The 14,550-nt window shown below is 54.9% G+C and overlaps 1 protein-coding gene across 2 annotated transcripts; it reads left to right on the top strand.

Annotated features, from left to right (window-relative positions):
* Positions 1 to 583: 583 nt before the first annotated feature.
* Positions 584 to 13,858, top strand: C3H1orf159 (chromosome 3 C1orf159 homolog). 2 transcript variants are annotated; one of them, XM_044667489.1, is made up of 7 exons: positions 584 to 644; positions 3,322 to 3,423; positions 3,917 to 3,982; positions 6,029 to 6,163; positions 9,092 to 9,117; positions 9,237 to 9,267; positions 11,544 to 13,858. In XM_044667489.1, exons 1-7 carry the CDS (start codon positions 590 to 592, stop codon positions 11,639 to 11,641), a joined length of 513 nt encoding a protein of 170 aa, XP_044523424.1. In that variant the 5' UTR covers positions 584 to 589; the 3' UTR covers positions 11,642 to 13,858. The 2 variants fall into 2 exon arrangements, with proteins under 2 accessions (XP_044523424.1, XP_044523425.1); XM_044667490.1 differs by lacking the exon at positions 11,544 to 13,858 and adding an exon at positions 9,716 to 9,863.
* The last annotated feature ends 692 nt before the right edge of the window (positions 13,859 to 14,550 follow it).

The raw sequence follows: 14,550 nt of genomic DNA, 5'->3' as shown, positions 1-14,550 counted from the left end.
TGGGAAGTGAATGACTCATAAAAAATCAGGTCAGTGCTCCAGACCCCCTGGCACATTCTGGCTTTGAGCAGTGACCAATTGAACAAGATCTGGCTAAAGATGTGACAGATTTTCCTGGTAGATCCTCTTGTTACCCAATTGGGCTGAAGCTAACGCTGACCTCTCAGGAGTGTCGTAAGGATCGAATGAGGTCATGGACATCAGACCCTTTGCTGACCTTCTGGCCATTATTATGGTGACCCATCATACACGTTAGAAGATACCTGTGACCCATTCTGGCCCTCCAGGGGCTACCTCTGGGCTCTCAGGGACCCATAGCTGCCGTACATGTACATGCCGTACACAGCTCCCTCATGGAAATGATGTGGCCTTTGAATTCTTCCCTTCTCGTTTTCTTGGAGGTTTTGGCACTAACTGAAATCCTTAATGGGTCACTAGCTCCGGGGGGAGCCCTATTTCAGAACGTCTCCAAGTGCCATTCTATCCTCAGATGCTTCCCCTCTCACCCAGATGGGGTGGAGTGAGCAGTGGGAGGTGCCCAGGCTGATAAGACTCTTTGTCTTTTTAGGTCCCACAGCCAGAATGTTGCATGGACATGCTTTATGTCAACGTTAGCTGCCCGGACACAGACCAGTGTGCTTCAGGTAAAGCAGAGAGTTCTGGCCACCAGAACCCCCATCCCAGCAAGGCCCAAGACTCAGGAGAACATGGCCTTTTCCAGTTCCAAGGCATTGGCCAACTAGCCCCCATCAGCACCCTGGAGCAAATAAGAGTTCATGCCATGCCCTAGAACCCCCAGGTCATCGAATCCAGGCCAGCAGGGAAACAGCAAGCCCCTTAGAGCTACTCTTAGACCTGGTGTGTCATTTAGATGGACATCTGGGGGGCTACATCCACCCCCCCCATCCTATGAGGAGCTCTCGCTACAGAGGCTCTCCTTGAGGGCCATGGAGCCATCTATCAGCCTTAGAATCGCTGTGTATGCTCCAATTCATATGAAGAAGTATGAGATGAGATAAGGTCTGAGAGCAAGTTTAAATTATGGATTTAGCTTAGGCCCAAAAAGTCACTCACAGCTCCTGAAACAGAAAGGGGCAGAATGACTGAGTTTACTGGGAACGTACAGCATCTTAAGACCAAAGAGATTGTCACCCCTGTTCGTGGTGTCCTAGAGTCAAGGTGTTCTGATGGACGGCCCCTTAGTGCCTAGGCCCCTTTTTCTTACTACTAACTCTCCCCACCATTAGGTGCAAGGGAGAAAATCTGATTATATATCAAAAAGACTTCTTTTGATAGAAGGAGGTACAGGCCTCAGACATCTCCTAGCTGTATGACCCTGGACAAGTCACTTATTTCCCATTGCCTAGGTTTTACTACTCTTCTGCCTTGGAACCAATACTTATTGATTCTAAGATGGAAGAGTAAGGGATTAAAAAAACCAATTAGTAGAACTCCCAAGGTACCCATAAGGGCATCTTGAAGCCTCAACCATTGAGGCAGGCTCAAAAGAGCAGAATTCTGTGCTCCTGACATCCCTGGGAAGTCCGTCTGTTCACCAGCATGGTTAGTGACAACTCTGATCATCAATCACCCAGATCAGCTAGGACTTCCTGTCATGCAGAAGAGGTCTCCAACACTCCTGATGGGGTTTGACTGGAGACTGCAGACATGCTTGGCCCTTAGACTGGTCCAGTTTGTATTGAGATGAAACGTCAGATGTCACTTACTGGAGAGAGCCCCAAGTGGGCTGCCTTCCTTCCAGAAACGAGCACGAGGCCCTGGTTTCTACCCCTGGACCGGCTCTTGGCATTCATTAGAGCCAGCATTTCTAGATGGCTGCCCCATTCCTGCCAGGCATTCTGCTGCCCTCAAGGGATCTGGCAGGTAGAGGGCACAGGCCCTGCCTTCAAACGGTTTATGATCTAGTTGGAAAGATAGATTATACCTGAGAAAGGATAAATAACTAACCATAATGGTGTGCTTGGGGCCAAATCAATGATTTCAGATGTTCAGCCAAGGAAAGGAGAGGAAGGAGGGATCACTGGGAGCTGGGGCAGTAGAGAAAGACCCCAAGACCCAAGGTGGACCCTGAAGCAAGGGTCAGACTTAAATCCTTGAGGAGGAGAGTGTAGCCCTATGTAGAGGCCCAGAACTTGGGGAGAGGGTCTAGGAGATGCTCAGGAAGAATGGAGTATTTATTGTGCCTGAAAATTGTTAATGCCAGGAGAGCAGAAGTAAGCAGGCAATGGCTTGTGGAGGACCCCAGCCCTTGGACAAAACCAGGAGAGCCTGAGGTGGGATTGGGAGCAAATGAGGTGATGGGGGAAGATCTGGCTCTGGCAGATAAAAGTGGGCATCATATAGTCTAGAGGGGAAGTGCTTCAGGTGGGAAAATGAAGCATCTGAGCACAAGGTGGCAAGGGCTGAGGCTTGGCTGGCAATTGTCAAAGTAGCCTAGGCAGATGGACCGAGATCTGGAGTCCCAGAACACCTGACCTCTGACATCTATTAGCTGGTTGACTAGGTAGGCTAGACCTCTTCATGCCTCAGTCTCCTCCTCTGTAAAATAGAATCATCCATGACTAGCTCCCACCTCCTCATTGCTCAAATTTGCAGGCTTGAAAGCCCATAGAAATACTCTTCAGAGGACAGCAGATTAGGGTGCTTGGCTAAGGAGAAGCACCCAAGGCCACAGGAGCAAAAAATGTCAAGACAAGAGAGGCTGGGGGAAAGTTGGGTATTTATATGGGGAGAGTGTAGGAGACCTGGCAGGCAGCCAGTGGCAGGTGGACGGCAGCAGTGCCTTCCTCTGCCATGTCAGGAGCCAAAGAGGAAGATCTCCAGCCTTCTCCCTCTGCTGTGGGGGTCCTGTAGGCCCAACTTAGGGGAAGATTGGGAGCAGTCACACAGCCCCTTGGAGAATGTGTCCATGGAAACTGTCAGCCAAGGAGAGTTTCAGTGGACGTTGCAAAGGAAAGATCCACAGGCCTTGGGGCCTCTCTTGAGAGTGTGGAAACCAAGACAAGTCCAGGGTCCTGAGCTTGGAAGAACCCGGGGAATTCAGGGTCAAGCCTCTAGAATGTTTTGATCTCCCAAGTGGAAGCTGGCCCTTCTTCTAGGCCCGCCCCAGCCAAGGGCTCCCCCAGGCCAAGCTACAGGCACCCTGTCAGGTTTCCGTCTTAGGAGACGAGCAGGCCAGTTCCTTGTGGCCTTCGCACAGGCACTAGTTGAAGAGTTAATCAGATGAGATGAATGTGCCGCTCAGGCAGCCGGGCTCATGGGCCTGATGGGATCCGCCGTCTCCTCCTTCCCCCTGCACAGGCTGCTACTGGCACTGGAACGTGGATGGGAGCCGCAGCTGCCTTCAGTGCAGAAACGAGACCTTTCCCATCGCCGGGGCTTACGTGACGGAGTGCAGAAGCAGTGAGTCTCCTCCCGTTACTTTGGCCTGTTGGATGGCTTGGGTTCGGTTATGGGGGGCCGCCGAGGACCCTTTCCTCCCTGCTGGCCCCAGGCCAGGGCTCCGTCCCCAAACCACTCACCCCAGACCCAGGAGGGGGAGCTCTGCTGAAGCCCCCCATCTCCAGGCTGCAGTTCTCCCACGAGCCAGCAGAGTGCGGTCGTGGGCCTTGCCTTGCTTAGCTTGGGGAGGCCTTTCAGCCCTCTCCCTGCAGAAGTAAATGCCACCTAGTCTCAATTGGGGTCTCCCTAGAGATTGTGTCCTCCGTGGTGATCCCCCTTCAGCTTGTAGGATTCCCAGGAGGACCCCAGAATGCTCCTGGCTCTTTGTCCCAGCCTGCGCCCCCCGGAGGCAGACGAGAGCCGGCCTTCCACAGCAAGCTTCTGAAAGCCCCCTCGTGGCAGGCAGGGCCCACTCGCGAGCTCAGGGGTCTGACGCACGTTTTTTTACCCTCAGTTGGCACCAAAGACATTAACTACACGTCCTACAGGACAACGGTGACGCCCTTTCTGCAGACCCTGGGTAAGCCCCCTTTCCCCATGCCCGAGCCTGCCGAGGCCCCACACGGGGTCCCGGGGGCTGTGCTCTTCTGGGCTCCACTCGCTCCCCCCGAGTAGTCAGACTTTGGTAGACGCCACGAACAGAGAAGGCATTCCACGGCCCAGCCAGATGGGACCGTCTCGAGCAAGCCTCGGCCAGCACAGCGTTTCCTGACAACGGTGGCCTCTGCCCGGGGAGGGGGAGGCACGATTTCTGCCCCGTCTCGCGGCAGATCCTCCGGGGCGTCTCCTTCCCTCCCCACCATCCCTTTGCAGCCATCGTTCTGCCGTTCTTCTGCGAAGTTGCTCCCCCACGGAAGCCGGCTCTCTGCGAGTTCCCGTGGCTTTCTGAAGGCGCCACAGCAGCAATGTTTTGTGGCTGATGCCAGCCCAAGCATGGGAGCAAGAATCCTTCAGGCACTCGTCTCCCTAGACGAGTCCCCTGAAAACCCAGAAACCTCCATGGGGGATTGTTTGCCAAGAGTCCAGCCAGGTCCCCTGGGTGCTTCCTCCTCAGGACGCTCACCGAGCTGCCTGCTTTGTCATCGAAAGCAAAGGGACACACGGGGAGGGCAGCTCGGCTCTGTGACTGCCCCTGCCCTGTGTCTGGGGCCAGGGGCACAAGAGGCCTTGCAGAGCTGCGGTCAGAGAGTCAGCCCAACAAGATCCAATCCTCTCCTTGTCCCTAAAGCCTAGCTATGGGCTCAGGAGCCATCTGGCCATCCTTTTGGTGAAAACCAGGGTTGCCTGACATGTGACATGACCTAAAATCCCAGGCAGTTTCCAGGCTGGGTTTCCAGCAGGAACCGCCGGGTCCCAGTCCTTCCTTCCCTGCGGGGATGGGCACTGGAGACATTGACAGTCTGGAGGCTGTCAGCATATATCAAGGGTTTGTTCTGGGAAAGGCCAGGTCTCCCCTGCACCTGTCTCTCCAGGACTCTTGCGGTAGGGCTCAGCTTCTCTCATCCAGAAGTGGACGGAGCCTTGCCAGGACGGGGCCCCTGTGTCCAGTTCGCCTCCTGGCAGCGTCAGATCAAAGCATTGGCTGTTAAATCAAGTGCCTCCAGGGCCAATTCCCAGCAGAGGCACAAAGCATTTCAGGGCTGGGTTTGGGTCTGAAAAGTATGTGGTTTAAAAAAAAAAAAAAATGCCTGGCTCTTTGAATCGGCTCCTACAAATATCCCACAGCCACCAGATGCCACTTGCTGCTCTTGCCCAGTAACATAGAAAATCAGAAACAGAAAATTAAAAAGAGCCCACACAGCTCTTGTTAGAGAGAAGTCAGTTTCCATGTATGGCAAAAATCCCAGCCGAAGCGCATTTGCCATTCTCTTTGGGATTTTGTCATTTCCCCAGCCTCTAAAAATAACCCTGAGCCGTGCACACCACGTGATTCCCTCCCAGCTTTAAAAACTCACCTCCCCAGGCAAGCACGCGGGAACGGCGCATGCCCCGGCCTTTCCTGATAGTTCTCTTAACTTTCTGGAACCCTCGCCTCTGTCCTGCCAGAATTTTCCTGTTTGACTAGTCACTGGTTAAAGATTGAACACATCCTCTCTCTTTTTCATCCTTGCCCTAGTGCGGGAAGAAAGTTCCTGCCCCACCCAAGCCACGGGAGCCATAAGACTCCTAAGGACTTCTCAGCAACGCAGGCTGCAGTGATAAGTCCGGCAGGTTAATGAGAGGCGTGGGCCTAATGACAGCTCCACGGCACGGTACCCAGAATGAACTCTGGGGGGAGGAACAGGGCATCTCCTCCTTCCCTGGTGGCCTCCTAAAGGTGCCAGATGGCACTGCCAGGGCCAGTGTGCATGGGAAATAATAGGTGCTAGACGCCAGCCACCTAGAACTGGGCTTTGGTAAGTTAACTTTTCGGTGAGAAGCTCATAAACTTGAGATCAAAGGTTCCTTGCTGAATTTGGGGACCTGCCCTCTGAAGGCCTGGCACCCCGGGCAGTCGGCAGAAGGAAGGGCAAGATCAGCAGGGAGCCACTTCCCCCCATAACCATCCGTCTCCTTTGGATTCCAGGGGGCCCCCAGGTGGCCATCTCCCTCTTCTTGGGCACGTTCTTCATTAGCTCCTGCCTCATCCTCTCCATCGCTTTGTTCTTCTACTTCAAACGGTCCAGTAAGCTCCCCCATTTCTTCTACAGAAGAAACAAAGGTATCTCCCAATTGCCCTGTGTGTTCCTTTGGTTGCTGCCTAGGTGAAGCCCTGGGTCTCCTCTCTGTTCCATGAGGTGCCTTCTGGGTTGCCTCAGCCTGTCCCAGTTCCTCAGAGACTCAAGAAGCCAGAAGTGGGTGGTGGCTGGGCCAAGAGACCCTTTAGCTGATGAGGAACACTCCGTCTTCTGCTGCTTAAGCGACCCCTCCCCAGCACATGCTGAAGAGCTCCCTAGAGAGAGCTAAGGCTGATTGTCTGTACAGGGTGGGGAGGGAAGGAGAGAGAGAAGGCCTGCTGGGTCTGGAGCTGGCATGAGCTGTGTCCCTGGGCGACTCGAGTGACCTCCCTGAGCCCTTTTTTCCCATCTGAGAAATGGAATGGTGGCATTCATGCCACTGACCTGAGAAAGCAGGGAAGTCTCTAGAGAAGAGCAGGTTTGCCCCTTGCCCTGGTCTCTCCAGGTTCTGCAAGAGAAGAAAGATTGGGCTGTGGCTTTCGCCTTCAAACAAGGGCAGCCCGCAGGCAGGAAGAAGGGAAAGAGAGCATGGGGTGATGGGAGAGGACAGGAGAGCCTTCCTGGGCACTCTGGTGCCATGCAGTTTGCACGGAATGTTTCTATTCCATCCACTTCCAAACCCAGGAGACATTCAGGGATTTAGCAGAACAAGTCTGTCGGTGTCAGCAGGCGAGCAGATGATAGCACCAGGGCTGGAAATTTGTCTCAAAGCTTCCTCAGGGAAAAGACAAAAGAGAAGAATGCCACTGGGTTGGGGCCTTTTCCTTTCCTAACGACAGACGCTATGCATTCTCCAGTGTTAGGCCCCAGTTTTTTCCTCATGGATCTCAGTTTACAATAGATCATGTGCCCTTTTGGTCAGGAGGTGGGCATGGCATGTGAAGACCCTCCCTGTGTGACTGTGGGCAAGTCATATGCTCCCTGGGCCTCAGATTCCTTTCCTGGGACCCCGTTCCCTTCAGACTCCCAGGCTAACCACAGGAGACCCCTACCCCGATGGTGTGCTCTGACCACCCCCACCCTTTGCCCATATTACCGGCACACGTGGCTCCTGGCAGCTCCATGGCCACCTAGGCAGCCGAGGGCCCCAGGAGCCCTTCCTGACTCCAGGCACTTCCCTGCTTTGGGATGCCCTGAGTTTTTTCCTGCCATTCTAAGAGCTTGAAGTGTGGGGACAGGAGGAGCAGGGCCAGTGCTCCCATCCAGTTCTTTTTCTGAGAGAAGGCACCTTTCATTTCATCCTCTCACTTCCCCTGAGCCCTTCCGGACGGTTTCTGAGGCACCCCTGCAGCCCTTTCCTCCTAGATATGGAATCAGAGGGTGCTGATTAGGTAGCCCATCTCAGCCCTGTGGCCTGTTTTCCTCCTCTGTAACGTGGAGCTTGGACTCAAAGGCACCCTGTAGCCAGGATCCTCTTACCCCTGAGCCCCACTATCATCTTATAGAAGAGGAAGCAGTCTCTGAGAGCCCTGGGAGTCCTGGTGCTGGAGCCAGGGCCCAGGGCCCCTGTCCTTTCCCTCGTAGCCCTTTCTGTGGGCTACTGCCTGCTGTTCAGGACATTTCTCAGGGCCTGTGCTTTGCTCTTCCCTCTGATGCCCCCACCCAGGCCCTTTCCTCTATCCCCTGGGGCTCCCCCATCTGAGGCCCCTCTGGTCCAGTCTGTGCCAGCCATAGGGATGTGAGAGCCGGGACCTAAAGGACCCTCCATTCAGGGCTCGGTGGCCAGCCCGGCCCATACCCTCCCCCCAGGCCAAAGCCCAACTGGTTCTGTTGTAACGAAGCTGCTCTCCTCAGAGCGCACCCCTTCCCGGGGGGGGGGGGGAGGGGTGTGTGCAGCTGTAGCATGGAGCTCCCCCACATCCCCTAGGAAGCAAGCAGACAGCTCGGCAGAGAATGCCAAGGGCCGCTCCTGGTAGTGCTTGTCTGTGCCTGCTGCATCCTGTTGGAGGCAGCCGGGGGGCAGCACGACTCAGCCAGCCAGCCCAGGACGAGACAGACCCGGATTTAGTTTGGGCTGGGCTGGCTCCCTCTCCTCTGTGTGGCTGCTCAGAAGGAGAGGAGGGGAAGATGGGAATAAAGGGCCTGGCCCAGAGCCTCTGATCTCACCCTGGTGACCTGCCCAGTGATTGCCGCCTTCACTTAGGAAAGAAAACCTGATGGATTTGACCCAGCAGAGCGCAGGGCATGGCTTGTGGTTTGGTTTGGTTTGGTTTTTCCTAATGTGAGCCTAGACTGCCCAGCTTCTCTCCTTTTAAAGGCATCCTCTTTAGGCCATTGGTTCAGTAAAGCGGGGCACCAGCACGGTAGGCCCCAGGGGGGCAGAAAGGCAGCATGTGGGGTTCCTGCCCTGAGGAAGTGGAGCAAGTGCCCCCTCCCCCTCATGGCTGTGGAGATAGGAAGGGGGAGAGGAACTGGGAGGAATCAGGAATCAGGAAGAGGGGGCCTTGGCCTTGGGGTCTGAGTGAGATTTCAGGAGGGGGTGATCGGGAGGGCAGGACTGCACAGTCCCTACAAGGGAAGGAGAACCCTCCTTTTGACCATCTAAGCCCAGCTAACTGGTGGTACACTCAGGAGTGGTCTCATGGGAAAATTTCAGGGTCCTGACCATAGATCTGGCCGGGACGTCAAAAGCTATTGAATCCAACCCCTCATTTTGCAGATGAGCAGCCAAGGCCCAGAGGGAAGGGACTCTTCCAGGGTCATCCAGGTGTGGCTGGGATTTGAATCCAAGGCCCTTAGCTCCAGAGGTACAGGAGCCTTCCACCTTCCACCTCTCTGTCCTGGGATTGTGGAGTTTGGTAGGAGCTCAAACCTCATCCCATCCAGCCGGACTGAGAATGCTAGCTTTGGGATCCAGCCCCCCACACCCCAGTTCCCTTCCTCTATAATGGTGTGTTTTCTTCTCCCCGTAGCCTCTGTCTTACAGCCTGGAGAAACCGTAAGTAATGCTGCCCAGACACCAAGGGGAGGCCCCCATCCACCCTTTTAGCTGCGTTTTCCCATGGTTGGGGCTGGTGGAAATATGACGTATTCACATTCTCCTTCTTCCCTCCCAAGGCTGCCATGATACCACCTCCGAATTCTTCAGGTAAATTGGATTTCCACAGCAGAGCTCTTCATGTCTACTAACTCATGTGTCCTGTAAATGTGACGTCCCTTTGTAAGCTAAAAACATGTTAAAGACAGACCCCAGGCCATAAGTCCTTCACAGGCCTGGGCCCTGGGGATGCAGGCACCCACTCCATCTTCTAAGCCACAAGGATAGGTTCCAGGGCACCCTTGAACCCAGAACCCACCATTGCTACTCAGTGATGCTCATGATTTCAGCACCAGAGCCCTGGGCAGAGTCCCCGGGGACAGGATGGCACTTCCTGTCTGAAAAAGGGTTCAGTGCCAGCCTCTGGCATTAGGTCCCCTTTCACTCTTCCCCCAGCCCTTTCCCTTGCCTCTCCTACTAGCTGCTTCTCAGAGGGCACCACTCAGGAGGGAAGCATTTCTGTTGTGGTCATCCTCGTGCCCTGGTGTTTTCTTTTCAGAAGGATGCCAGGTCAGAGTGGTGGGACCAGTCCAGAGACTGACCTTCAGGTAGCTGAGGCCCAGCATAATCCCCCGCCTCAGCCCTGCACATTCTCGTGGCCTGGCCATTCTCCTACTTCTATGCCCAAACTCTCCTGTGTACCCAGATATAGCCAATGGACAAATAATTGGTTTCTGTTGTGGTTGTTGAGTTGTTTCAGTCGTATCTGACTATGACCCCATTTGGGGTTTCCTTGGCAAAGACACTGTAATCCTTTACCATTTCCTTCTCCAGCTCATTTTACAGATGAGGAAACTAAGGGAAACGGGGAAGTGACTTGCCCAGGGTCACACAGCTAGTAAGTGTCTGAGTCAGGTCTTCCTGACTCCAGATCCAGTGTGCCACTTTTTAAAATAATCATTAAGGCTTATTTGGTGGTTGCACACACACATAGTATCCGTGTGGTTCCCTGGAAAAGGGGTCTGGGTCTGAATACTGCTTTAGCCCTGGGTTAAGTGCTTCCTACCTATGTAAACTTGGGCAATTCCTTTGATTGACCTCAGTTTCCTTCTCTGTTAAATGAGGGGCTGGACCAAGTAGGCTCTGAGATCCCTTCCAGCTCCAGAACTGATTCTCTGATCCCTGACCATTATGGCTGATTAAAAACTCCTGCCCCCGAGGAGCTTACATTCTGCCCTTGCTCAGGTTTGAGTATGGCTTTATTCCCAAATATAAAGGAAGCTCTTTCTGCCATGGAGTTGGGGCTTGCCTGCCAAAAGACCACCGTGCTAGGCGCTGCTCCTTTCTGGACAGGCCAGGAGGTCTCCAGGGTGTGTGGGTCGGCCCATCTCACTCAACTGGGCCAAGGTCATCTCTTAAACACCTAGTCTGTGCGGGGCCCAGAGACTGAGAAAAGGATAGACCCTGCCCTCAGGGTTCCAGCGTTCTGGGGGATGGATGAGGGGGCTGAGGCCTGTCTAGGAAGGCCCAGGAAGCTGCTTCCAGGAATGCACCGGAGTGGCAACAACATGCCCACTTCAGGGAACAACCTGTCTTCCAGTTGGACTGGAAACGAAGTCGGTCTCGACTTTGAGTCTGCTCTCAAGGTTGGCTAAAACCCTGGTGACTCGGGAGCCTCCGGGTGATTCTAGGAAAAACGTCTCGAGATGGCATTGCCCTCTTTCTAGACCTGCTCATTCCACGCCCCTTCGCCCTGGTTCTTTCAGGGCTCGGCCCTACTGCTGGCTCCTCTGTGTCAGAAGCCTTTCCTGGGCCTCCCCCAAGTTCATACTTCTGCCCACCTCCCCCCAGAAGGAACACACAGACTTTAGGTTTGTGTTTGCCATGTTCTTTAACATGTAGCTTCTTGAGGGCAAAGGCCGCTCTCATTTTTGCCTTTGTTGCCCAGCACCCAGGACAGTATCGGCACAGAATAGGTTTTCAGAAACTGCTTGTTCTACAAATCAGACCGTCATCAGTGGAAACTGAGGGGAAAGTCACTGTGCCGTGTTCCTTAGGCTCAAGAATGAGCTGAGCCCTTCCTTTTAGGCCAGCTTCCCTCTTCTTTCTTCTGTCTCCATCCCTCCCTCCCTTCTCCCAGTCTTCTTTTCCCTTGTCTTCCTCACTGTCCTTCTCTCTTCTCCACCTTCCTCTCCTCCTCACTTCTTCCCTCGTCCCTTTGTCCTTTTATCACCCCTTTCCTTCCCTCCCAACATCCTTTTCTTCCTCTGGCTCCTCCAACGTTTCAGCAACGCTGAGGTCCTAGAACATCCCGGCCTCCGCACACACAGCTGCCGCCTGGGAGACTGAGCGGAGTGTAAGCCGGGTTCTCTGCCTTCTTGTTTCAGTCCGGAAGCCACGCTACGTCAGGCGGGATCGCTCGCTGACGAGACCCTCCACACCCCCCATGATCTCCTCGGTCCAGACTCGGGTCAGCAATGTTTAACGGCAGCGCTTGCCCGAGGACGTGCTCCATGAACAATTCAGAGACTTGTCCGCGCCCACCGAGGGGCCAGGAAAGAACATCCGAGGCTGCCGCAAGCCTCGCTCCCGTGTCCAACGGGCCTGTGCCAAATTGAGCACAAAGAGCCAGCAGGAAGCGGAGGTGGCGGCCGAGCGAGAAGGAGCCCCGCGCCCGGGAAGGCCAGCGCCTTTGAAATCCTCCTCTTATCTGGCTTTTAGATCCGTCTCTTAGCAACGGGGACTGGCCTGAAAAGTCATTTCCTCCCTCTCCAGCCCTTCCATCTTGCCCGGAGCAGGGTGCCATCAGCGCCCTGTTCTGCACTTCCCCTTGCGGGACCCATCCGCCTGCCTCCCAGAAAGGGTTTGTTCCTGCACCTCCTCTTCCTGGGGGAGGAAGCCAAGAGGACGCAGGTGAGGTCCCCGGAGCCATACCTGGCCGCCTCCTCGTTCGCTCCCTGTCCGTCCACGAGCCGGCCGCTTGGGAAGGGGCCTCTCCAGGTCCCCAGTGTGCACACACCCAAGATCTTTCCCTTTTGCAGGGCTTTTGGCATCTTCTCTGTGTAGATGCCCCATCAGCCCCACTCAGCCTGTTCTTGTTACACAGAACGGGCCTTGCATTTCCTGCTCCCCTAAGCTAAGGAAATTGGGGTCCGCTGGCCCTTTGGTAAAGGTTTCCCCACTGCCCCCCTTGTCCTGCTTCTGTCAGGCCACTGTCTGGCTTCTTTCGAGGTGGGCCTTCTATTCCCTGAAACAAAAGGGGACCTCCAGGCTCACAGAGCATTCACTCTGCTGCCTGGGCCACAGATGGTGTCCTGTTTGCAAAAATAACTGCATTCCACTTTGGTCCCGGATGAGGCCACCTAGAAACCGCCTCATCTCCATCAGCTGCCAGCCAGGGCTCAGGCTTGTTGGCTTTTTAGGAGAATGAACAAGCCAGACCAAGTGCCCCTCTTTTATTTAATTTAGGCTTACGATGCATATTTTACAAGACGGGGTGATCACTGACTCAGTCCTACCCCCATCCTAGCTGGGACCTGGTCAGGCAGCTGCATCTGGGCCACAAAGAAAAGTCAAGGGAACAGGGAGCTGAGAAGAAAGGCTCCATCCACTAAGCCTCAGATCAAACGGCATTGTGGGCCCAGAATTGATTTTAATGAGTTGCTGTGCCAGGGAGTCCCTTAGGAAAGAGCAGCCAGCAGCCCCCCCTGGCCAGGTGGGAAGAAGAGGGGTGAACGGCCAGAGTTCCCGAGAGTCCCGGAGGGAAAGGCAGGCTTCTGCCCTCACCCCGGGGCAGGCGAGCCAGCCATGTAGGCACCCCGCAGTTCACAGAATAGATGTCTTAGCAACTTAGTTAGGTCTAGGATGGTTTTTGTAGAAGCTTCTGATGCCCGTGTTTTCCTCGAGTGACTCCTGTAAGTGGGGGCTGTGCTCCCCGCGGGGTGAGGGTGCTAACAGAACCTGGGGCAAGCAGAGGCAAAGGAGCAGCTGTCCCACTCTCGGTACCTCTCCTTTTTGCTCCTCCCCCTTTAGAATGGCTGATGGAAAGGATCCCAGAGCATGAGGTCAAGGGCAGAAAAGCTACTTTGGACCTCTCGCCCCTTCATTTTAGAAGGTCACGGAGGCCCAGGGGCCCTGGTGGAGCCCATAAGCAGCGGCGTTAAGACAAGCTGTGATGGGTCACCCAACTTGAAAATTCTTCAACCCCCCAAAATTAAAGTACTATCTAGGGAACCCCCCAAACCAAGTTCAGGAATGTTGAATCCCGTTGAGCAAGAGATCCAGCTCAGAGGAGACCTGGAGACCCTTGTCCAGGGAGTGAGCCTGGGCAACAGGATGATAAGTGACTTTGGGCCCATGAGGCAGGTGAGAATCCCTCCCCGACACTGCCCCCGGGGCATCACCCCTCTGGGGGCTGGGGCAGGAAAAGCTGCCTGCTGCCTGCCTATGGACGGCGTCAGTGCCTCCACCCCAGCAGCGTTCCTGGGGCCTGGCGCCAGGGCCTGCCTGGCAGATCAGAGGGAGGGAAGGTGCCCGTGTTGTAAGGCGATGCCAAGGCTTTCCTTCCTCCCGCTCTCTGCCCCCAGCCGTCCAGCACCCGGGCACTTCCCGAGCCTCCTGCCCCATCCCTTTGCACTGTGATGCTCACCATGTTTTGTATCTTTTTTTACTGCCAACTTTAATAAACGCTCATGTACCGAGACACGAACTCCGTGAGATAATGATCCAGGAGCCACACAGTGTGGATGCGTCATTCTTCCTTTCCCTTTAAACTGGCAAAAGAAAGGCCTCTTGTGAGCTTCCTTCCTCCTGCTGCCAGGGTGGATGTGCTCCTTTCTCCTACTTTTGAACAGATGAAAGGGTCAGGATCTGAGCAGATGACATCCTGCAGACCGGCCCCACACATCCACTTACGGCTCGGAGCTTCAGAAGTGCAAAGAAATCCAAGGCCATTAGCTTGGCAGGAGAGGGGGCTCCATTCTCTCCCGTCTGCTGGGGAGGGAGGGAGGGAGGGCTGAATCCTCTCCCAAGAGCTCGGTGGGGGTGGGGAGGCGGGGAGGGGACTGAGTCAGAAGAGTGAAAGCTGGAAAGGGCCTTGGAGATCATCTGGCTTGGAAAGAGGTAGGAGGGAAAAGGGTGCCTGCAGGTGTGGAGCATGTACTTTCCACTGAGAGGGAGCTGAAGACACTGCCAGGGTTTCTTCACACAAGGACTGGTTGGGGAGCCCCCAGAGGCTGTACCAGGGGGAACTGCTGGAAGAAAAGAAGGATCCCCAAGGAAGACATCGAGGTAGCTCTTATCTCCTGCTCCCGGGTCGATGAAAGCAACTCCTGAGAGGCCCAATAAAGACACTGTCCCCTAATGCCGCCTCTCACCGCCAAGCCTTTCTCTTCG

Source organism: Gracilinanus agilis, chromosome 3, assembly GCF_016433145.1.
Source record: "Gracilinanus agilis isolate LMUSP501 chromosome 3, AgileGrace, whole genome shotgun sequence".
NCBI lineage: Eukaryota > Metazoa > Chordata > Mammalia > Didelphimorphia > Didelphidae > Gracilinanus > Gracilinanus agilis.
This window is presented reverse-complemented; position numbering and strand designations above follow the sequence as displayed.

Excerpts from the sequence above, each read along its gene's own strand:
- C3H1orf159 (XM_044667489.1), top strand. The coding sequence starts at position 590 with ATGGACATGCTTTATGTCAACGTTAGCTGCCCGGACACAGACCAGTGT. Across the intron at positions 645-3,321 it reads CACAGACCAGTGTGCTTCAG|GCTGCTACTGGCACTGGAAC; the intron begins GTAAAGCAGAGA and ends CCCCCTGCACAG. Across the intron at positions 6,164-9,091 it reads CTTCTACAGAAGAAACAAAG|CCTCTGTCTTACAGCCTGGA; the intron begins GTATCTCCCAAT and ends TTCTCCCCGTAG.